Here is a 24,781-nt window from a genome sequence, read left to right on the forward strand (position 1 = left end):
GCATATTTGTCTGAAAATTAAGGATCTGTTTTTCTGGTTTTTAAAAATTATATAAACTTTACTGTTTGTTACTGTTTAACAGTCTTAAGTTGTGTCAAATCACTGTCTAATTAAAAATCTCTTTATGGTTTTATCTGTATGTCTGTAAGAATATGTTTCAAGGAAGATAAAGTAATTCAGATAAACATGTAACCAAACAATGTTACTTTTAAAATCTTTTTCTCAATCAGCAATATTAAGTACTTCTGGGTTTTTTGGCTGGTTAAACAAAATTAGTTGCATGGTTATTCACTTTTTTCCATCATATTATCTTACTTAGCTCTATATTTATTATCTAGCAATGAATAGAGAAGTCTGCTTTGTAAAATTTAGAAAATTTACTTATGAATATAAAAAAATATACTATGAAAACAAAAATCCCAAACACTGCAAAATATTTTTAAATATCAATAATTTGGGCCACTTTATGTTACTCTGTTATCTGTATTGTAAAAGCCCATCAGGAAAATGAATTTTTTTTTTTTTAAACATTCTCACTCAGTCACCCTGAGTAGGCTGTCATCATAGCCCACAGCAACCTTAAACGCTTGGGCTCGAGAGCTCCTCTTGCCTCAGCCTTGGGCTCGAGAGCTCCTCTTGCCTCAGCCTTGCCGGTAGCTGGGCATGTAGATAGGCGCCCTCCACAATGCCCAGCTAGTTTTTCTATTTTTCTTTGTGAAAAGGTTTCACTCTTGCTCAGGCTGGTCTCAAATTCCTGAGCTTAGGTGATCCACCTGCCTTGACCTTTCAGAGTGCTAGGATTATAGGTATGAGCCACCACACCCAGCCAAGAAAATGAATAATACAATAGGCATACTATTGTTTTACCATTTCAAGGTTTTTAGCTTTTAATTCAATATGGTTTAATGACCTCAGAAAAGATGAAGCCTATAGTTTAAATGTATTGCTGTGGCAAAAAGGATGAGTTTAAATTATGTGCTTATGTTTGCCTAAGTTTCCATGTTTCTACTGTATCATCCATGTGGTTCATAAATTTTTTTTTTTTTTTTTAATTTTAGAGACAGTCTCACTTTGTTGCCCTTGGCAGAGTGCTGTGGCATCACAGCTCACAGCAGCCTCCAACTTCTGGGCTTAGGTGATTCTCTTGCCTCAGCCTCCCGAGTAGCTGGGACTAACAGGCACCCGCCACAATGCTCGGCTATTTTTTGTTGCAGTTTGACTGGGGCCGGGTTCAAACCCGGCACTCTCCATATATGGGGCTGGTGCCCTACTCACTGAGCCACAGTCGCTGCCCTGGTTCATAAATTGTTAAAAAGAAATTCATGATTATCAAAAAAAATCTCAAACTGAAACACTTCAGCAGTAGCTTTTTAAAAATATAAATAACTTTTAAGAAATAAATGTAGTAGTTCTGTTTAAAAGCTTTTCCATAAGCTCTTAAATTTTCTTTTTTTCTTTTATCTTTTTCTCTAAATCTGAAGTAGAACTGTAGCTTCCAGATACTTGAGAAAGTGTTTCTACTATCTTAACGTAGGCTAACTTAGCCGTTTCAGACTCTGCATCCTGGGCAGGGTGTTTGAATTCATCACTTGATTTTACTTTTTTGTCTTTTCTGTGCATATCTTTCCTTAAGGCAGCAGAAGTGGAGGATGCAAAATAACAAAGGATCTGTGTAGGCTTAGAATTGGTCTAGAAGTCAGTTTTATAGGTTACAGGCTGGAAGGTAGTTTTTGCCTGACAGCAGTTTGTAATGCTAAGCCTGGACTCATAGCTATTAGCTCAAAGATAGTCTCACTGGCACAACTGCTGAGGAAGGTAGCACAGCCTCAAGCCACAGCCGTTAGAGGTCTGGTGAAGATCCCTTATCCCTTGATGGGTGCCTTACAGTGCTTCACCTTCAGCATTGGGTGGGGGGAAGTATTTAGGGGCAAGGTCCTTTTGCTGTTCAGGTCTGTTCTTTGCATTAGGGACCAGTCAGCCTCCAGGTCCCTGCATACTCAGTGGCTCCATATGGAGGATTTCCACATGTCCCCAAGAGGGACTGGCTACCCCTTAAGTCTGCCCAACTCTTAAGTCTGGGGACCCTTTAGAGAAAGAATGAAAGGGAGCCCCTCATGGGTGAGGGAAATGAGAATGGCAAAACTGATGAAGGCTGGCTTTTATATTTACCTCCACGTGAACATTCCTAGGTTCTTTATTCTTTCTGTACTTCCAGGATTCCATCTGGTATCGTTTTCCTTTTTTAAATCATTTTATGCAATGCAGATCTTCTGGTGACAAATTCTCTCAATATTTATTTATCTAAAAGTCTTTTTTTGGGCCATCATTTTTGAAGGACATAGGAATTTTGGGTTGACAGAATTATTTTCTTTTCAGAGTTTTAAAAGTATTGATGTTGTTTCCTTTTATATGAGTCTTTTTTCAATAAACTTTTTTTTTCTGAAACCAAACACAAATACTTTTTTATTTATGGGATATCATTTTACATCAATTCCATTAAAACCTAAAACCAGTTTGCTATACTCGAGTTAGGTGGCATAACAGTATGTCAGTTATGCTGGGAGTCACAGGACTTACACACTTGTATGGATGTGATGCACATTAAACTTTATTTTTTAGAATAGTGCACATTTATGGAAAAATTGTTGCAATTGTACAGAGAATTCCAATAAACCTGCACCCAGTTTCCCCTTTTATTACATCTTACATTAGTATGCTATATTGATTGTAACTACTAAACCAATTTTGGTACATTGTTTCCTTAGTTTTTAAATATTAGAATCTTGGGCTGTATGCCTGTGGACATAATCTGATGTAGAGAGGAGATGTTGGCCTTATGCCACTCTTGATATTGGAAGTATTGTATTTATTGTTAGCATTTATTTTAGGATGTAAGGACATTGAAAAACTGATGTCCAGAAAATGGTATGGTGGAAAAGCTCTGTAATCAGAGTCTTATCAAGCATCAAAGTGAATAATGATAGGAACTATTTCAACCCATGGAATAAAAGAGGGTTCATGAATCTATTCTGATCTAAAAGGCAATAGAATGAATTGAAAGTTTGATAAGGAATAGAATATTTACCTTGTTCTAAAGTACCTCCACAGAATATTTACTAATTACAAAGGAGAAGTAAATAATTTAACAGTACAGATGCCTGGAGGACATCACTTTCACCAGATAATCAAGTCAGTAAAGGGACATACAAAAGTGTCCTCCACCTGCAGTGTACAGTGGAACAGGCATAGCCTCACTTCTGTGTTATCACTGCCATAGGTGCATGACCTGAACCCAGTCATGGAGAAATACCCTCTACGAAATAACTGGGCTGTGATCTTCCAAAGCGTCAAGGTTGCAAACATTAGCAAAGACCAAGGGACTGTTTCAGAATGGTGGGGATTAATGACACGTGACGTGATGGCTGAATGCAGCCCATGACTTTGGTCTGGACTGTTTCAAAGATATCATTGAGGAAGGTGGGAAGTTTGCATGGACTATGAGATTAGATGGTAGGGAAGTATCAGTGTTAATTTCCTGATTTGGGGGTTGTATTCTGTTTATAAATTTTTTTATGTATAGAAAAATGAACCCTAAACATTTGGGGTGATGAAGCATCTTGCCAGCAACTTAAGTCTTAAATTATTTTTGGTGAAAAAGTTTTTGTGTGTGTGTTTTTTTGTTTTTTTTTTTTTTTAGAGACAGAGTCTCACTTTATCACCCTCAGTAGGGTGCCGTGGTGCCACAGCTCACAGCAACTTCCAACTCCTGGTCTTAGGTGATTCTCTTGCCTCAGCCTCCTAAGTAGCTGGGATGACTACAAGCGCCTGCCAGAAGACCCAGCTATTTTTTTGTTTGCAGTTCAGCCGGGGCTGGGTTCCAACCTACCACCTCGGTATATGGGGCTGGCACCACAGGCACCGCCCCAGGGTGAAAAAGTTTTTATATGAACCTCCATAGTTGTGCACCTCCCTGTGTGGATAGACTGCACTGTCTCCCAGAATTGCTGATCTTGGGTCTCTGACCCCAGTGTTCTGTGCTGTGACCATTACCTCTTTCCTCTTTTCTCTTCTCCATAAGTTGACCTAATTCTCATAGACCAGACCTGCACCACATGTAGTACAGTAGGCCTAGTTCCTTACATTGAACACCTCCTTGTTTTGATCAGCTTGTCGGGTGGTCAACTTACAGAGGTTCTACTGTACTTTTAACTTTCCTGAATGTTTTAGATTTTTTTAAGGTATTTTTTTAAATGAATGATTTGGAGCCCTAAATATAGTTGTTAATGCAGAAAAGACTGAGGGTGGGATAACAGGGAAGATGTCTTTGAATATTTGAGTAACTGTTGTGTGGAAGAGGAGTGTTCATTGTTCTTGGGATATACAACTTGAGGTTGGAATGTTTCTGATATTTGGTGATCTCTTACAACTTACTGACAGACTTTTTTTGTCATGATATATAATGTCGTACCTTACAACTGATGGTATTTTATATAGCAGTAAGTTCAATGTAATTCATTTAGAAATCCAGATTTTTGGTAATGAGGAAGACCTTTCTAATACTTGAAGCTACCTGTAGATCGAACCAGTTACCTAAAAAGGGTCAGTAATTTATACTGGCTCCTGCATTATGTTGCAAGTTGAGGACCCTTAGGAACTCTTTCAACAAAAAGATTCTGCGACTCATTGCTGAGTGGTGATTTGTCTTCCTAATCACCCTTTCTGCCTCTCTATGTGGAGGAGGAAAGCTTTCTCTTCAGGTCTTTGCTCCTGCCATCTTTTTTTCTTTCTACTACCTGGAGAAACCTGAGAGAGAACTTGAGGAGCTCATACAGTCAGGAGGTAGGAGAGACACATGAGTGCTGGGCATAAGCCCTTCGCTCTGCTTGTATGAGACTGAGGAACTTGCCCGAGGAATAAAGGAAGGAGGGCTCAGTTAAGTCCTGCGTGGCTGTTTTGTTTTGTTTTGTTTTTGAGGAGGCCTCAGTAGGCCCTGCGTGTTTTTGTTTGTTTGTTTTTTGAGGAGGGCTCAGTAGGCCCTGTGTGGTTTTTTTGTTTGTTTGTTTATTTTTTATTTTTTATTTTTTTGCCCAAGATCGGCTTTGAACCCGCCACCTCCGGTATATGGGGCTGGCGCCCTACTCCTTGAGCCACAGGTGCCACCCCTGTTTGTTTATTTTTGAGACAGAGTCTCACTAAGTTGCCCCTAGTAGAGTGCTATGGCATCACAGCTCACAGCAGCCTCCAACTCTTGGGCTCAAGCGATTCTCCTGCCTCCACCTCCCAAGTAGCTAGAACTACAGGCGCCCGCCACAATGCCTAGCTATTTTTTGGTTGTAGTTGTCATCGTTTGGCAGGCCCAGGCTGGGTTCAAACCCTCCAGCTCCGGTGTATGTGGCTGGTGCCCAAGCTGCTGAGGTATAGGCGCTGAGCCAGGCCCTGTTTTTTTGTTTTTGTTTTTGTTTTTTGTTTGAGACAGAGTCTTACTTTGTCACCCTTGTTAGCGTGCTATGGCATCACGGCTCATAGCAACCTCCAGTTCTTGGGCTTAGGTGATTCTCTTGCCTCAGCCTCCCAAGTAGCTGGGACCACAGGCACCTGCCACAACTCCTGGCTATTTTTTGTTGCAGTTTGGCCGGGGCCCAGTTTGAACCTGCCACCCTCGGTATATGGGGCCGGGGCCCTACTCACTGAGCCACAGGCGCCACCCAGGCTGTGTTCTTTTTGAGGACAAACTATGTAGCTTAGTGTCTGCAGGAATTATCGATGCTAGTGGTGTCACTTGGTGGCTTAAATATTTGACTTCCACATGTCAGCCTCATGTCAGGAGATGTAGGTTCAAGCTTCAGCAAAAATGCCAATCAGTGTTGTGAATCTCGTGGTGCTGGTGTATAGTTGCTCTCAAACCAGTGCAGTTTCGTGGTGACAAGACCTTACCTTCCAGTTCCAGGCTGCAGGCCCCGTGTCCCTCCTAGTCATAGCTGTTTACCGACATGCCTGTCACCTGTCCCCATTCCTCCAAAGCCTTGATTCCTGGCTCACTTACCAGTGTGGTCCTGTGCAGCTTCAGAATCCCATGTGGAAAGTGAATGCCCTGACCTAACATTCCTTCTTGGGTCCTTCAGCCATTCTACTTCTGCAGGATCCTGGTTCCATAGCTGCTTCTCTGGACCACACTGTCTCCCTGCATCGCTGAATCTTGGGTCTCAAACTCTAGTGTCCTGGACTCTCACCCTTGCCTCTTCTCTCTTCTCCTCCTGCCATTTGGTTTTGTTGAAGCTTCCAGTTTCTTGGACCCTTCTTCACAAGTTCCCTCCTCCTGGCTTCACCACTCCATTCTGCTTAGACTGCATGAGACACTATTTTAGTCAGTGTTGGCCAGGGTTTCACTGGGGCAGTGACAAAATCAGTGTAGGACCTCGTGGCTCCTCAGAGCCTTGAATGTTAGGTGATAGTGTTTGAACTTTATTTGGTTGATAGAAGGGACACATCAAAGGCTTTTGAACAGGTGAGTAACAGGGCAGCAGATCTGTTATAGGAAAACTACTGGCGAATCTCAGCAGGAAATCTGTAATTAATATAACTTGTCATCTGCATCTGTCAGAATTAGTGCTATATTCATTTCATAAAAGAATGTACCATATTGTTTTTTTCCTCATGAGTTCTTTAAGGGATCTCAGAGAGAGGAAGTGAAAAATGAGGACTGGGTTTAAAGAAATGAAAGGTTTTTTTTTGTTGTTGTTGTTGTTGTTTTTTCATTTTTTTTTTGTAGAGACAGAGTCTCACTTTTATGGCCCTCAGTAGAGTGCCGTGGCCTCACACAGCTCACAGCAACCTCCAACTCCTGGGCTTAAGCGATTCTCTTGCCCCAGCCTCCCGAGTACCTGGGACTACAGGCGCCTGCCACAACGCCCAGCTATTTTTTGGTTGCAGTTTGGCCGGGTCTGGGTTTGAACCCACCACCCTCGGTATATGGGGCCAGCACCCCACCAACTGAGCCACAGGCGCCGCCCAGAAATGAAAGTTTTATAGATGAACATTTGAGAAGGACTTAACATTGAATCAGCAGAAGTAAATTAGGGGAAGGCCTTAGACCATAGATGAGCAGACACCTTGAGACCCATGTTTTTGTGGGGTTTGACATGAGAGCATCACACCTAACTGCTTCCTCAGCAGCAATCCTTCTGGAACTTAAAGGATATGGTGTTCTGCTTTACATATAAATAGGTTGTTGAATTTTGTAAGATTAACTCTAATACCGTTGCTAGTCACTTACCAGAAGTTATAAAAGTATCAGTGCAAACACTTAATGAGGGAATGCAACATTCTACTGGACTCTTTTTATAGGATATTTCCTAAAATTATATCTCTTCCCAAGTTTTGACATTCCTTAAAACTTTGGCAGGGATTTGAACTTAACAGACAAGTTCATCTGTTAAGGCATAAGACCTCTACTGAATGGGATTTCGTATAGGGATATTGTCATCTTAGAAAACAGATAAGCTTATAGTAAAACTTACAGTAAATCCATCTATCTTAGCTCCTTAGCTCCTGCGTTCTCTTCCTGCATCTTCCCTTTACAACTCCCCAGCCACAAAGGCTTGCCCTGAGATTAACTCCTATCCAGGGTGGAGGGAAGACAAGAGGGGTAGAGATGGGTTTCTGACACTGATCAGCTCAGCTAGGTAGACTCACTTTCTGAGCTGAGACACTAATCATCTTAGCAGTCCGCAGAATGTGACCGTCGGCAGATGCCTGAGCAGTGGGGAGGAATTGAAGAGAGGGAATAGGAATCCAAAATTCTGAGGTAGGGGCTTTTTACTTGCCTTCCCATGATGCCTTCTTTTACTTTCTGTAGGATTAGCTCACCCAGCTATAGAATTTACTGAGCATCTGGTGAGGAGCTGGTTATAGAATCAGTTTTCAAAATGTAGAAGAGGAAAACTATTCATTTACAGTGGAGAAATGTAGCCGATACCAAATTAACCAAGGCATAAAATTTGCCATCTGCAATAAAGGTGAAAGCCAGCGTGTGCTCCCTCATGTGCAGCCCGGGGAATGGAAGCAGCATCATCCCTTGTAGCATTCCTACCAGAAGGGCTTGCTGTGGAGGTCCCATCATTAGAAACAGAAAAATGCAGATCAAGGGACATTTTCAAAACATCTGGCTTGGACTCTAAAAAGGTCCGCATCATGAATGATGGATGGAGTGTCTGAAGAGCTGTCTTAGACCAAAGGAGACTAATGAGATGTGACAGTTTAGCACAACGCCCACAGTTCCATGATTGAGCCTGGATGCAAAGCTAAACAAAACAATAGTTAAAGTCATTATCAGGACTAGTCAGAGATGCTTGAATATGCACTATATATTAAAGAACAAAGTTAAATTAACTTAAGTATGAATAACTGGATTGTGGGTGTGTAGAACAACCATATTCTTAGGGCGATACTGCTGAACTCTTAATTGGTTCAGAAAAAATAAATACAGATAGAAAGGACAAAATGTTACTAGTTGACATACCTATTTAAAAGGCTCGTGTGAGTGTTCACATAATATGGGAGCTGTTCTGTGCTGCTTGAAAGTTCTCAATGAAAAGGGAAAAAATGGAATTGTTACCCAAGCATTGGAAACAAATACTCACAAAAGAATAACAATGAAAGTGCTCAAGACAGCATGGTACTGGCACAAAAATAGAGACATAGACACTTGGAATCAAATAGAAAACCAGGAAATGAAACTAACATCTTATAACACCTAATCTTTGATAAACCAAACAAGAACATACCTTGGGGAAAAGACTCCCTATTCAATAAATGGTGTTGGGAGAACTGGATATCCACATGTAAAAGACTGAAACTGGACCTACATCTTTCTCCACTCACAAAAATTGATTCAAGATGGATAAAGGACTTAAATTTAAGGCACTAAACAATAAAAATCTTCAAAGAAAGCATAGGAAAAACTGGAAGATATTGGCCCGGGGAAAGACTTCATGAAGAAGACTGCCATGGCAATTGCAACAACAAAAATAAACAAATGGGACTTCATTAAACTGAAAAGCTTCTGTACAGCTAAGGAGACAACAACCAAAGCAAATAGACAACCTACACAATGGGAAAGGATATTTGCATATTTTGAATCAGACAAAAGCTTGATAATAGGATCTATAGAGAACTCAATCCACATGAAAAAGCCAACAATCCCATATATCAATTGTCAAGAGACATGAATAGAACCTTCTCTAAAGAAGACAAATGGCTAACAAACATCTGAAAAAATGTTCATCATTCCTATCCATTAGAGAAATGCAAATCAAAACCACCCTGAGATACTATCTAACCCCAGTGAGAATGGCCCACATCACAAAATCTCAAAACTACAGATGCTGGCGTGGATATGGGGAGAAGGGAACACTTTTATACTGCTAGTGGGACTGCAAACTAGTACAACCTTTTTGGAAGGAAGTATGGTGAAACCTCAAAGCACTCAAGCTAGACCTCCCATTTGATCCTGCAATCCCATTACTGGGCATCTACCCAGAAGGAAAAAATCCTTTTATCATAAGGACACTTGCACCCAGGGGTCCGCAAACTCTTTAAACAGGGGACCAGTTCACTGTCCATCAGACTGTTGGAGGGCCGGACTATAGTTTAAAAAAAAAACAAAACTGTGAACAAATTCCTGTGCACAGTGCACATATCTTATTTTGAAGTAAAAAAAACAAAACAGGAACAAATACAATCACAGCGCTTCATGTGGCCCGTGGGCTGTAGTTTGAGGACCCCTGCAACTAGACTGTTTATTGCAGCTCAATTTACAATCGCCAAAATGTGGAAACAGCCTAAATGCCCACCAACCCAGGAATGGATTAACAAGCTGTGGTATATGTACACCATGGAATACTATTCAGCCATTAAAAAAAATGGAGACTACATCCTTTGTATTAACCTGGATGGAAGTGGAACACATTATTCTTAGTAAAGTTTCACAAGAATGGAGAAGCATGAATCCTATGTACTCAATTTTGATATGAGGACAATTAAGGACACGGTGGGGGTGGGGGAAGGGGAGAGCAGAGAGAGAAAGAAGGAGGGAGGGGTGGGGAAAGGAAGAGCAGAGAGAGGGAAGGAGGGAGGGGTGGGGCCTTGGTGTGTGCCACACCTTTTGGGGGCAAGACATGATTGTAAGAGGGACTTTACCTAACAAATGCAGTCAGTATAACCTGGCTTATTGTAACCTCAATGAATCCCAACAATAAAAAAAAAAAAAGATGAGAGAAATGCAAATCAAAACAACCCTGAGATATCATCTAACCCCAGTGAGAATGGCCCACATCACAAAATCTCAAAACTGCAGATGCTGGCGTGGATGTGGAGAGAAGGGAACACTTTTACACTGCTGGTGGGACTGCAAACTAGTACAACCTTTCTGGAAGGAAGTATGGAGAAACCTCAGAGCACTCAAGCTAGACCTCCCATTTGATCCTGCAATCCCATTACTGGGCATCTACCCAGAAGGAAAAAAATCCTTTTATCATAAGGACACTTGTACTAGACTGTTTATTGCAGCTCAATTTACAATCGCCAAAATGTGGAAACAGCCTAAATGCCCACCAACCCAGGAATGGATTAACAAGCTATGGTATATGTATACCATGGAATACTATTCAGCCATTAAAAAAAATGGAGACTTTACATCCTTCGTATTAACCTGGATGGACGTGGAGGACATTATTCTTAGTAAAGCATCACAAGAATGGAGAAGCATGAATCCTATGTACTCAATTTTGATATGAGGACAATTAATGACAATTATGGTTATGGGGGGGAAACAGAAAGAGAGAAGGAGGGAGGGGGGTGGGGCCTTGGTGTGTGTCACACTTTATGGGGGCAAGACATGATTGCAAGAGGGAGTTTACCTAACAATTGCAATCAGTGTAACCTGGCTTATTGTACCCTCAATGAATCCCCAACAATAAAAAATAAATAAATAAATAAAATAAATAAATTTCCCTTAAAAAAAAAAAAAAGAATAACAATAAAGTTCCTGAGGAAAATAATTGAAAGTAAGAGATCACAGCTAGGTTTTGACTTCATTGTCATTTCTGGTAATTAATACTGGCTACCCGACATACAGAAATGTGTAGGATTCTGAAGCCACAGCCTTGATTTCTTAGCTGTATTTGTGTAGGGCTGGGACGTGGGAGTGGTGATAGATGTCCCAAATATTTGTCATCCTTGCGTGAGTGTTTACACTATTACAGTCTAATTAATCCTCATCTCTGATCAGTCTGCTTGATTAACCATAGTTTTATCTTGAAGCTTACTTTTCCCCTGGCATTAACATCCCTCTTGAAGCTGTGCCAAAGCTTCCCAAATCTTGAAAAGTCAAATGTCTAAGGCAGTGGTTCTCAACCTTCCTAGTGCCATGGCCCTTTAATACAGTTCCTGTGGGTCACAACCCACAGGTTGAGAACCACCAATTTAAGACATCCTTAAATCAGGATCTTGCAACCCAAATAGGTGTTAGGGGCACGGGGTGGTGGTGGGGCTTTTCTTCTAGGAAAGGCCCCTTATTGTGTAAGGGATTTGAGACCCAGAGTCATTGATTAAGAACCCTGTGCCTTTGCTAGTGTTCTGATGGTCTGCTGTCACCGTCTATTTTCATCTTTCATCAACCGTCTTAGTGTCCTTTGCTGTCACCCTCCCCAGCGTCCTCTGTACTAGTGTAATGAGGACACAGTTTGGTTTCTCTCTCTAGTCCCTTTTAAGGTGCTCCTTTGTGCTCCTGAAGACAGATGCAGTTTCTCATGTTAACCTGTGGCTCAGTCGGTAAGGTGCCGGCCCCATATACCAAGGGTGGCGGGTTCAAACCCGGCCTCGGCTGAACTGCAACCAAAAAATAGCTGGGCGTTGTGGTGGGCGCCTGTAGTCCCAGCTACTCGGGAGGCTGAGGCAAGAGAATCGCTTAAGCCCAGGAGTTGGAGGTTGCTGTGAGCTGTGTGATGCCAGAGCACTCTACCGAGGGCCATAAAGTGAAACTCTGTCTCTACAAAAAAAAAAAAAAAAAAAAGAGTAGATAATTTTCGGGAGGGTGATTGGTGGGATTATGCCTGTGGTACATCTTACAAGAGTATATGTGAAACTTAGTAAATGTAGAATGTAAATGTCTTAACATAATAACTAAGAAAATGCCAGGAAGGCTATGTTAACCAGTGTGATGAAAATGTGTCAAACGGTCTATAAAACCAGTATATGGTGCCCCATGATCGCATTAATGTACACAGCTATGATTTAATTAAAAACAAAAAAGTAGATAATTTTCCAGTCTCTTTGAGAGATGGAAGCCTTGATCATAGTATGTGCTCAATAAATATCATGGGAACGGATGGTTGAAATAATTAAACATTTCTTTACCCAAACAGCTTTCCAGGTAAAATAGTGGCTGCACTCATTCCGTTTAAATGGACTGATGTTCTTGGCTACATGTACAGCTTTCCCTGCTCCTTTTCCAGCTTGAGTCTTCAAGAGGGAGCCTCAGAACTGATTTCTAAAATTGTTTGTACCTGGTGTGATTATAAAGCAATGAGACTGATTGTCATATGTCGTTTGTGGGATCCGTCTCAGTTACTTTATAGCCATACCTGGTATCTTATACCACATTGCCTGTTGAACAACATTTTAAAAGTGCAAACTTAGTTTTCTAAATGGAAATTTAAAATGCTTTAGCATGATTTTAGGATTTCCTCTAACTTACTGATCAGAACTCTTATTTCAGAAAGGTAATTAGATGGTAACTTTATTGCTTGCTTTAATTTTGCAGTTTTCTTTTTGTGGATTTTAAGTCAGTATTCTGTTAAATTGCTCTTCTGACAAAGTGGTTAGAACAATTTCGAATAAGGTAATAAAAAAGTTTATATTCCATTCAGTTACATTTTCCATAAATCTCCTTTTATTATTGAATTTCTTTTCAGGTGCATATAGTCTTCTGTGACTGCTTGTAACACAAAGATGGTCCTGTTAGCTAAATATAATAAGTGAAACAAAAAATCAAATATTTAGTATCTGTTACTTGTTGAAGAAGCCTTTGAAAGGGTACATTTAGGGGGTTATCCTTGTTTTGGTGGTTTACAGTTACATATACAAACCTTATTCAAATATCTTAAAGTAGTTACAGTTTTCTCTTTTCCAAAAAAAAAATTTTATTGCTCTTCTCCTAACCCCCAGTCTCTCTTAGGAGCTCTTCAAATAAGCTAAACTGTAAATGTTGCATGTTGCCACAAGCAGCTTCGGTTATGAAAGGTTAATCGCTCATAGGAGGTTGGAGAAAGGCTTCTCTGGTCCCTCAGAAGAAAGTGGGAAGCTATTCTTTCTGTGGAAGAGGAAAGGAGAAGACATTTCCTGTTATCTATAGGGGGGATAGTGACTTGCTTTTAATATATTACTGCTTCAGGAAATTATGTGACAGAAAGAACTCGGTGACTAAAAGGGCAACTCAAGACCTACCTGTGATTAATTTACATAGTTGTGGCTTTGGGCAGACCTCTGATAGCACATAGAAGCTGGCACCATTTTGGTGCCAAACTAGTCCAGAATGTTAAAGCTTGGTCCTCTCAGCAAGAGTTTGATTTCCAGAAAGGTTTGGGGGTAAACTAGAAAGGAGCCTGGCTCCAGTCAGAGCTAGACATAAGGCCAAAGTTAGTTTCAGATGTCATTAATAAAAGGTACCAGCATTTGGCACTTTGTTATTGCAGCTTTCTTGCCAGGTGTGTGTCCTGAATCTCAGTGATACTGTCAAGCTCCACATCCTGGACTGTTTTCTATTCCTTATACTAGTTCTACATACAGCAGGTGCTCCGTGAATGTTTCTTAGAATGGTTAGTCTAAGTACTACCAACTCGTACTTAGAAACAACAGCACTTTTCTCCTATCTGAAGGAATTGGGGCTTTCTAGAAATAATTTTAAAAATAAAAGGTTTTACAGCATATATCTACCATGATTTTATCACATTTCTATTCCTGTGTGATATGTGTATTAATGTTATAGTCTATTGTCGCATTTGGCTGGTTTAATAATTATTTCAAAATGTAGTTGTAAGACAAGTTAATATGGTTATTAACTGCAATTGTTTTACACCTTATATCTGTTTAAGTCTTAACTGCTTGACAAAACTACATGTTCCCATGTGGTGCCAACACACCCAACTGCAGCTTCATTCCAGCTGAAAAGTTGAGTCTGCAAGCCCTCCCATTAGCAAACATTGCAGTGATTTTTGTAAGTAGGGTATCTGTGTATTTGATGTTTCTATAAATTTTAAATGTCACTTGAGTATTATATATATTTATTTTACATTACAGGCACTGGAGATATTATTGCTGTCATGATAACAGAATTGAGGGGTAAGGATATTTTGAGTTATCTGGAGAAAAACATCTCCGTACAAATGACAATAGCTGTTGGAACACGAATGCCCCCAAAGAACTTCAGCCGTGGCTCACTAGTCTTCGTGTCAATATCCTTTATTGTTTTGATGATTATTTCTTCGGCGTGGCTCATATTCTACTTCATTCAGAAGATCAGATACACAAATGCACGTGACAGGAACCAGGTGAGCTGCCGATACTCTACAGTGATTTGGTTCTTACCAACCATGATTCATAGACATTTGCCATGGTCATATATCTTACAAACTTTTTTTTTTTATTAAAAAAAGTTGTAACTGGGTAGCACCTGTGGCTTAGTGAGTAGGGCATCTGCCCCATATATCGAGGGTGGTGTGTTCAAACCCGCCCCGGCCAAACTGCAACAAAAAAAATGGCTGGGTGTTGTGGCGGGCGCCAGTAATCCCAGCTACTTGGGAGACTGAGGCAAGAGAATCGCCTAAGCCCAGGAGTTGGAGGTTGCTGTTAACTGTGACGCCACGACACTCTACCAAGGGTGACAAAGTGAGACTCTGTCTCTAAAAAAAAAAAAAAGTTGTAACTTTCAGAGTCTGGGTAATTTGAGGGGGAAGAAAAGTTGTAATCTTCAGATGTTTTAATATGTGGGGGAAAAAACCTACATGGGTATTTTAAGGATACTTTAAATACCTAAAAGAGGAAATCATTAAATACTTAGCATATTCTAGTTAGGTAGATACTAGATAATTCAGTTAATTTGGATGAATATCATAAAGATGCTTTTTTTTTTGAGACAAAATCTTACTATGTCGCTCTCGGTAGAGTGCTGTGATGTCAGAGCTCACAGCAACCTCAAACTCTTGGGCTTCAGTGATTTTTCTGCCTCAGCCTCCCAAGTAGCTGAGCCACAATGCGCGGCTATGTTTTTTTTTTAACCTGCCAGCCTCAGTGCATGCTGCTGGCGCTGTGACCACTGTGCTATGGGCACTGGGCCTAAAGATGCATTTTTAAATTGGTGACTATGGATGTCTCTAGAGAGAGAGGTTCAAAGAGGGGGGTAGGGAGACTTCGCTTTACAACTTTCTCTATGTAAATTGTTTTCCTATGTAAGTTTTGAACTATGTATTATCTATTCAGGAAAAAAATATTTTAAAATGTCTGTCATACCTAAGCACAGACATGGGAGTAAGGGTGAGGTAGGGGAGGGACCGATAGGAAGGCTCTCTCTAAGGCTGGGCCCCGTGGCTTAGAGCTGCATGCCTGGCACTCTGGGATGCAAGGTGGGTGGACTGCCTGAGCTCAGGAGTTTGAGACCAGCCTGAGCAAGAGTGAGACCCCCTCTCTAAAAATAGCCAGGCATTGTGGTAGGTACCTGTAATCCCAGCTACTTGGTAGGCTGAGGCAAGAGAATCACCTGAACCTAGGAGTTTGAGGTTGCTGTGAGCTATGATGTCATGGCACTCTACCAAGGGCAACAAAGTGAGACACTGTCTCAAAAAAAAAAAAAAAAAAGAAGATATCTCTAGATAGTCAAGGTAGAAATTCCAGAACATCCACAGTCCTCAGTGAGTGCTAGTTGGTGGCACACAGTAGAGGCAGTGTGCTACACCGAGGTGGAGGGCCTGGAGGTGTAATTCTAGTTGGTTACTCAGTTTGTTCAGTGTGCTGTGGGCAGAATATCCATCCCAGAAGCCAGGGCAAGGCATTAGGTTCTCAACCTAGACTTTTCCTAGTTTTCCTTAGAAAACTAAGAAGTGAATTTCTTAGGGAACGGTTTGGAGCCAGTTTTTATATAATGCCCTGCCATAATACATCTAGATCCCTGTGGGGGAGTTAGAATTTTTATCCTTCTGCATTCTAGTAAAGGAAACACAGACTTTGGTATGGAACAGTTCTGAGTTCAAATCCCTGCCCCACCACCAGTTTACCAACAGTCCTCTTCAGCAGTTTATTTAGCTTCTCAACCTTTTTCTTCGTCTGCAAATAGGTATAAAATATCTGAAAACTATTAAATTATTGAACATTTACATACCAGGGTCTAGTGTCCTATACACCTTTAGAATTTTTCATTTTGATAATTTTATTTACAGATTTACCAAAAAAATTGCAGTAGTGCAAAGTATTCCTTTCACTCAGATGTTCCAGCTGTTAATGTTTTACTGTATTTTCTTCTCTGTGTGTGCGCATATATCCAGAGGGTGCCAGAAAAGTGCATACACATTTTAAGAAAGGAAAAAATTGTGATTCTCAAGTCATGTTTGACTTGTGCAGTTATAAGTACTCAAATGTGGTTTACATTCATCTTTTGTTATTGGCATATATTATTAAAATTTTAAGACTTTTTTTCCTTTCATAAAATGTGTATCTGTTTTTTGGCACCCTCTGTATATATTTTATTTATTTTTTCTTTTTCTTTTTTTTTTAAATTTCAGATTAATGTGAGGATGTAAACAATTAGGTTACAATGTTTGCATTTGTTAGGCAGGGTCCCTACTGTAGTTGTGTACTGCTCCCAGGGGTGCCATATTCCCTTAACATTATGTCCGTGATGTGGGAACACACCTGTCACTCTCCCCTCCCCCCAACTTGAATTAAGTTTTTCTCTTATGTGGTCATGTATTAGATTGTCTGCTGGCTTCATATTACTATCAAATACATTGGAAACTTTTCCATTCTTATGGTACTTTACTGAGAAGAATGTGTTTCAACTCTAGGTTCATACGAAGGATGTGAGGTCACCATGTTTTTTATGGCTGAATAGTATTCTATGGTATATTACAGTTTGTTAATCCATTCCTGTGTTGATGGGATTTAGGTTGTTTCTACATCTTAGTGCTTGTAAATTAAGCTGAGATAAAAAAAAATTCAGAGCCAATGTCCTTATGATAAAAGGTTTTTTTTCTTCTGGGTAGATGCCTAGTAAAGAAATTGCAGGATCAAATGGAAGGTGTATTTTGAGTTCTTTGAGGATTCTCCATACTTCCTTCCAAAGAGGCTGTATTAGTTTGCAGTCCCACCAAAAGTGTAAAAGGGGTCCCTTTTGTCCATATCCACGCCAGCATCTACACGTCTGTGTATACTTTAAACCATTGGAGATATGATGCCCATTTACCCTTAAATATTACATTGTATATTTTGCAAATACAAGAACATTCAGTTTTGTAACCACACTATGATTATCAAAATCAGGAAATTAACACTGATCAAACATTATCTGACTTATAGACCTTTTTTAAGCTTTGTAAAACTGGCTCAGTAATGTCCTTTATAGCATGTTGTAAGAGTATATGGGATTCGGGTGTCATTTTTCTCTCACTTGGTTATTTATGGCATTGACGTTTTTGAAGAGCACAAGTTAGTGGTTTTGTATTTGAGTTAGTCTACTGTATTATGATCTTTGTAGTTAGTTTAAGGTTATATACATTTTTGTCAAGAACACCAGTCCTTTACATTTTTTAAAACTTATTTTGAGATAATTGTAAATTCAGTTGCATTTATGAGAAATAACGACCCTCAAGGATAACATCTTGCATAACTGTAGTAAATGTCAGTATGTAGTAAATAACCCAGAAATTGACATGGATACAGCCAACTGATCTTACTAAATCCACTGACATCTTCAGATTTCTCTAGTTTAACTTATACTAATTTTTGTGTGTGTTTGTGTGTGTGTTTAGTTCTCTGCAGTTTTATGATAATGTGGATTTGTGTGACCACCCCAGTTAGACCCAGAACAGCTTCATCCAGGGACCATCTTGTGTTGCTCCTTTGTAGCCACCTCTCTCTCGTCCCTTTCCTAATCTCTGGCTACTGCTCATCTGTCCCCTCTCTACAGTTTTGTCATTTCAGGAATGGTATGTAAACGGTCATATAGTACTTAACCTCTAGAGTTTAAATTGCTTCACTCAGCATCATTTCCTTATGGTCTATCCAAGTTGTTGTGAGTGTGAATAGTTTACTTCTTTTTATTGGCTAGTAGTAGTCCATGGTTTGGGGGTATACCACAATTTGTTAGACCATTCACTCATTGAAGGATATCTGGGTCAGTTTCAGATTTTTAACTCTTAAAAACACAACAGCTATGAACATTCAAGTTTTTATATAAACATGAGTTTTCATTTCCCTAGGATAAATGTGTAAATTTCTGAGTGCAGTGTAAATTTCAAGAGTACAATTTTTGTATTATGTTAAGCACATGTTTAGTTTTGTAGAAAATTTTTGTACTCTTTTTCAGAGTGGCTGTACCATTCTCATTAAAGGTGTATGATACATTTCTTCCACATTCTGGACAGCATTTGATATTATCTTTTTTGGGATTTTTTGTTTTTTTAAGACAGCCTGAAGCTGTCACCCTGAGTAGAGTGCTGTGGCCTCGGAACTCATAGCAACCTCTAACTCCTGGGCTCAAGCGATTCTCTCGCCGCAGCCTCCCAAGCAGCTGCGACCACAGGGGCCCGCCACAACGCCCGGCTGTTTTTTGGTTGCAGTTGTCATTGTTGTTTGGCAGGCCCAGGTTAGATTTGAACCTGCCAGCTCTGGCGTATGTGGCTGGCTCCTTAGCCACTTGAGCTACAGGCAACAAGCCATCGTTTTTGTTTTTTTTTAAGCTGTTCTGCTAGGTATGTGGCTCTAATTTTCATTTCTCTAATGGCTATTGATGTTGATTTGCTTTTTATGGGCTTGTCTGCCATCTGTGTAACCTCTTTAGGGAAATGTTCATTCATATCTTCTGCCCATTTTCTACCTGGATTGTTTGTCTTTTACTATTGAGTTTTACAAGTCCTTTATTGGTTATGTGGTTTGCAAATATTTTCTCCCAGTATTTACCTTTTCAACCTCTTAAAGTGTTTTGAACAGCAAAAATTTTTGGTTTTGATGAAGGTTAATTTATGAATTTTTCCTTTTATGAATCATAGCTTTTGGTGTTAAGTCTAAAAACTCTACTTAGCCCTAGATATCTCAAAGATTTCCTAATTTTTTTCTATAAATTTCATAATTTTTTCTTATGTTTGTCTGTGATCCATTCATTTGAAACCTTCCTGTTTTCTAATGTAAGAATTTCATGCAGTGAATCTGTCTCAGCACTTCTTTAGTTGTGTCTCACATATTTTGATATGTTTTCATTTTTATTCAGGTTTCAGGTCTACCTGTTTTTTCTTTTGAGACTTCCTCTTTGACCCAGGTATTATTTAGAATAATTTGTTTTAATTTTCAATTGTTTAGAGATTTTTGCTATTGTCTTAAATATTATCAATTTCTGTTTATTCCATTTTAAAACAGAGTACAGGGAAGTACTGTATATGGCTTCAGTTCTTTTATGTTTCTTGAGGTTTTTTTTTTTTTTTCCCAGATTAATATGTGGGTGCGTGTGATTAGGTTACATTATTTGCCTTTGTAAGGTAACGTACGAATTGTAGTTGTAACTTTGGCCCAGAAAGTGTGCCATTTACCAGTATGTTGTACCTGTTAGGTGGGAACTTACCAACCCCCATCTTTCTGGAATTTAACTGAGATTTTCTTGCATGTGTGCACGTTTTTGTTAACCTACAAGTTTAACTTAGTTGAAGTTTGTTTTATGATGTAGGACAATGGTCTGTCTTGGTGAATCTTTCATGAGGGCCTGAAAAATGTGTTCTGCTCTTGGATGGAGTGTTTATTAGGTGTCAGACCTGTGTGCTCAGCTCGCTTTCTTAGAAGCTGGTCTGGGAGAGCATCTTCCCACTGGGCAGGGTGAAGCCAGTGGGCAGAGTGCAGTATTCCCTTAGGCATTCATCTGAAGTAGAATGGGTTTTGCCAAAAAGGCTTTCTGACGTAGGCCACTGTTTTTCTCCTGTACTTTAGCTAAAGAAGTTGTACTTTTGGGGGCTTTTTTTTGGGTCCCTCTTGGCACTTACCCAGCACATAGTGTGGGATGTACAGGAGGCAATGAGAAAGCCCAGGGGAACTCAACCCCCCAGTGTTCCTTAAGTCTCCGCATCCCTAGACAGTCCACCTTGTTTTTCCCTTGCTACAACGTGCTACTTACCTTTTCTTTTTTTTAAGTACAGATTGTTTGTGGAATGCATTGCTGTATGAAACACTGAAAGTAAAATGATAAGGAGTTGTTCTGAAAGGGTGTTCTTGGTAGGACAGCTTTATGGAAGTGCACTGAATGTGCCACAGCCAAGAGGACTTGGGGAGGGAAGGCTCGGGTGGTGGTCCCAGGAGCCTGCCATCGGATGAGAGTGCTTTCATCAGCACCCAGTGTGGGCCTGTGTGTGATGGAGGAGTGAACATGATCGCCGGCCGTCTGTGCAGGCCCCAGTAGGGGCTTGCTTCCTTCCTCTGCTCTGTGGCTAGCTGCACGTAGGCTTCTTCAGAGCATCCCTCTCCAGACATTGCTCTGGTGGAAAGGGATGTTCTGACCTTTTTTCCTGCTTCCGTTTTCCCTAAGCTTGAGAAATGCTTGATGAAATTTTTATGTGGCTTAAAAAGCTTAGCTTATTAAAGTTTAATAAGAAGGTGGCAGCAACTGAACTGGTTCAAACCTTTGGCTATTTTGGAAGAGAAACCAGAACTATTAGCAAAGGAAAAGCGGTGAGTTTAGAGAAAGACTCTGGTTTTCTCCCACAAACTGTTATCAGGAAGCAGCACAAAGAGCCCTACGTTGTAAATAACTTTCTAAGTACAGTGTAATGCTCACAATTGAGACCATTTTACACGTGATATGAAAATCTAATACTTTGGCTTTTTAGTTTACTGCTAAGCATCTGTGCTGTGCTCTTCCTAAAAAACTGTCAGAGCACTTCTGTCTTCAAGCACAAATAGCTCAGATGATGGCTGATAGTAAAACTCAAATGTCGCCTTCCAATTAAGTCAGTGGTAGTTATTTCACACAAAAGAGTAGATGCTTAGTACATCTGTATTGAAAGAGTACCTAAGGATTTTCTGAGAAAAGTAAAATTTTTAACAAGTACGTGGTTAATATTGCACCTTTAATTCTAAAGTAATCAAATCTGATTTCTAAAACAGCAATAACATTTTTATTGTTGAGGAATAAGGCATGTGAAAATACAAAATGATTTCTAAGGTATTTTAAAGTAAGGTAAAAGCTTCTTGCCATAACATGTGTATATAATATTCTTAGACTTTATAAATACCTCAAAGTTGCTGAAATGAACTATACTTTTATTGCCCAGGTTCATCTTGGCAGGTTGGTGAGTAGCTAATTGGAGAATGCACTTGCATGTCAGGGTATGAAGTACATGGAATATTCATGTGGGAAGAGTACTGATACTTTGCGTGTATATAGTTAATCTTTGGGAAGTGGTCATTCAAAAGTTTTTCCTTCCAAATTGAGAGGGAGGAAGTTGGGGGGGGGCAGATTATATAGTCAAAAGGGGCAGTCTTCTTTTGTCATTCTTACAAGGTAGGATGAATTTTGTTTATTATGTTATTTTACCAGTTTTTAAAGATACTATAAATACTTGGATAGCTTCCTTTTCATGTCCTGTTATTAAGACCAATTTATGTAAATGAAACTTTCTAGGCTCGGTACCTGTAGCTCAGTGAGTAGGGCGCCGGCCACATACACTGAGGCTGGAGGGTTCAAGCCCACCCTGGGTCTGGTAAACAATGACAACTGCAACCAAAAAATAGCCAGGTGTTGTGGCTGGCGCCTGTAGTCCCAGCTACTCAGGAGGCTGAGGCAAGAGAATCACTGAAGCCCAGGAGTTTGAGGTTGCTGTGAGCTGTAACGCCATAGCAGTGTACCGAGGGCGACATAGTGAGCCTCTGTCTCAAAAAAAAAAAAGAGACATACAGAGACAGTATGTCTTCTAAATGTTATACATCAAGAGTTTAAAATTTGATTTTTTTTTTTAGCACAAAATATGCTCTTGATATCATAGTATTTCAGAGACACTCATTTCTATATCCTGCAGTTGAGTATGGGCCTGGCACATCATACCCACTTGGTAGATGTTTAAGTAAATTTAAGAATGAAATTACATTCTTTTGGGAAGCCAGAAAGGTGTAATCAGCATACTGTGTGGTGTAAGTTGTTCTTTTGGGGCAGAATGGTATTACTGCTGGTGAGTCAAGGACACATTACAGAGAATGTAGTAACATTTTGAGCTGAATTTTAGAGGATGAATAAGACTTTACCCGAGAGAGATTGGAAGCAAAGTCAGGCAAAGGGATCATTTGCCCCAGAGATAAAAGGAGAGACAGGGGAGTTACATAGTTAGAACATCAGGAGGGATGGGAAGGGGACTTCTGGCTGTTGAACTGATTATCAGATGAGTAAGTTGTCATTAGAAAATGAAAGGCTTGAATTATATACTGAGGAGTTTAGACTTTTTTCTCTAAGCAGTAGGGAGTCATCCCAAGTTTTTAAGCAGTAGAACCATATAAGATTGGGTTTCATGAATATTAGAAAACCCTACTATATGCTGATTCAGATTTAATTTTATTTCTGTAGGAGAGTTCTGATTACTGAAAGAAGAAACCTGAGATAAAACTCATCAAAGTGACCTGTCCTCAAAATGCTATTAACCGTCTGGCTTTTATTAAATTTTTCCTTTTAGATTAAGCTATATGAATTGTTTTGTTTTCTACTAATTCAAATATTTTGACATTTTGTATTCAAATATAGAATAGTGTTCAAATTGATATTATTGTCAACTTCAACCAAATACAGAATCTGACTCCAAGCTATCAAATCTTTTCCTATTTTATTAATATGATGTGGAAAGTCTTTTAAGCGTTTTATAGTGGCAGAAGAACTGGGTGAAAGGAGACCTAAGATTCCAGTCCCAGCACTTATAGATCCCCTCAGCTTTCTCTGAGGCTTTGTTTTTCTCCTTTGTAAAATAGTACATGTGGTTTTGCCATTTCTAACGTTCTGTGTGTTAGGAGGTGGAGACTTGAGGACTCTGGGGAGCAGGGCACAAGGAAAAGTTAGAATAGGAGTAGATAAAGCATCGTGGGAAATGCTCTGGACTGGGCGGCTGGTAGTTTATACTTAGAGTTGTGAGCCTCAGATTTTAGTATACGGAAGAATCGTGTATGAGCGCTCCTTTTCTTTGGGGGGAGGAGGGCACATGTCAGCTGTTTCAATTACCAAGGACCCCTGCCCCTGTAATTCAGCAAGTCTGGATGGGGCCTATTTGCTAGTCTTTAATGTGGATAAATTACTTAATCTCTTTGTGCTCCAGTCTCCTCTTCTGTAAAATGTGAATAATACATTTCTTTTCTCATAAAATGATAATGAAGATTACATAAATTGGTACATTAGAACAGTACTTAGTACATGGTGTGTACTGAATAAATCTTAGTTACTATAAATATTATTATCATTTTATATTACTAGTAAGCACTCAAGGTGGAGTTAATGCTTTTGCCCCATGGACCACACCTTGAGAAACAGTGACTTTAATGGCATGGTGTTTAAGTAAAGGTAGTGATCTTCATGCAAGGAATTTGTGCTTCATTTTAAGTATTTGAGAGTCGGTAGGATGCAAATAGTATGAGAACTAAGAGGGGGAAGACAATGGCTTTGAAACAGATTCAAGTAAGAAATCAAATTATACACATTCACTTACATGCATGTGTGCACACACACCTGTTCCTGAGATTCACCTGTCAAAAAATCGTGGGAGATGTTGAAGGATGGATTAAAACTTAAGGGATAATTCAGAAAAAGGTGGAAGTACTGAAGCCAATTCCAAAGAAAAATATTATAGAATAGGTATTTGACATTGAATATCAAATGGAAAGCAAATTTTGGGGGGTTTTTTTGTTTGTTTGTTTTTGTTTTTACATTAGCCACAGGAGATTTTGGAAATTCAGTAGTGAAAGGGACAACATATCCAAATATTTGTGAGAGATCCCTAATTAGGTACAGCTTGATGAAGGCTGAACTTCGTCTGCCACCAGCACCTGTGCTCTGCTTTCAGCTCTTCCCTAATCTAATGTCGTGAGACTCCACTCAGCTGGTAACCTAGCTGGAAGTCTGGGCAGCTTCTTGGGACTCCTCTTGTCTTGTGCGTCCACGGGAATCACACATTAGGTTCAGACTTAGTACTAAGTCTTTCATTCATTCTTTCTTCCTCCTTTCCATTTTCTTTTCTTTTTCCTTTTCCCTTCCCTTTCCTTTCCTTTCTCTTTTCTTCTGTTTTCTTTTCTTTTCTTCCTTGTCAGAGACAGGATCTCACTCTGTTGACCAGTCTGGAGCATCATCAGAGCTCACTGCAATCTCAAACTCCTGGGCTTGAGTGATTCTTCTGCCCCTGCCTCCTGAGTAGCTGAGAATACAGGCTCGCCACAATGCCAGACTAAGTTTTCTATAATACTATTTTTTTGTGCAGATGGGGTTTTGCTCTTTCTCATGTTGATCTCAAAC

At 39.8% G+C, this 24,781-nt stretch overlaps 1 protein-coding gene across 2 annotated transcripts in view; it reads left to right on the forward strand.

Moving 5' to 3' along the window:
• The window catches only part of RNF130 (ring finger protein 130), a 105,891-nt gene that overhangs the window by 50,664 nt on the left and 30,446 nt on the right, over positions 1-24,781 (forward strand). For both annotated transcript variants that reach the window (XM_053566595.1, XM_053566596.1), the window contains exon 3: positions 14,356-14,606. In XM_053566595.1, the coding sequence (XP_053422570.1) occupies positions 14,356-14,606 (251 nt within the window). The remainder of the gene's footprint in view (positions 1-14,355; positions 14,607-24,781) is intronic.

Source organism: Nycticebus coucang, chromosome 17 (genome assembly GCF_027406575.1).
Source record: "Nycticebus coucang isolate mNycCou1 chromosome 17, mNycCou1.pri, whole genome shotgun sequence".
NCBI classification, from domain to species: domain Eukaryota; kingdom Metazoa; phylum Chordata; class Mammalia; order Primates; family Lorisidae; genus Nycticebus; species Nycticebus coucang.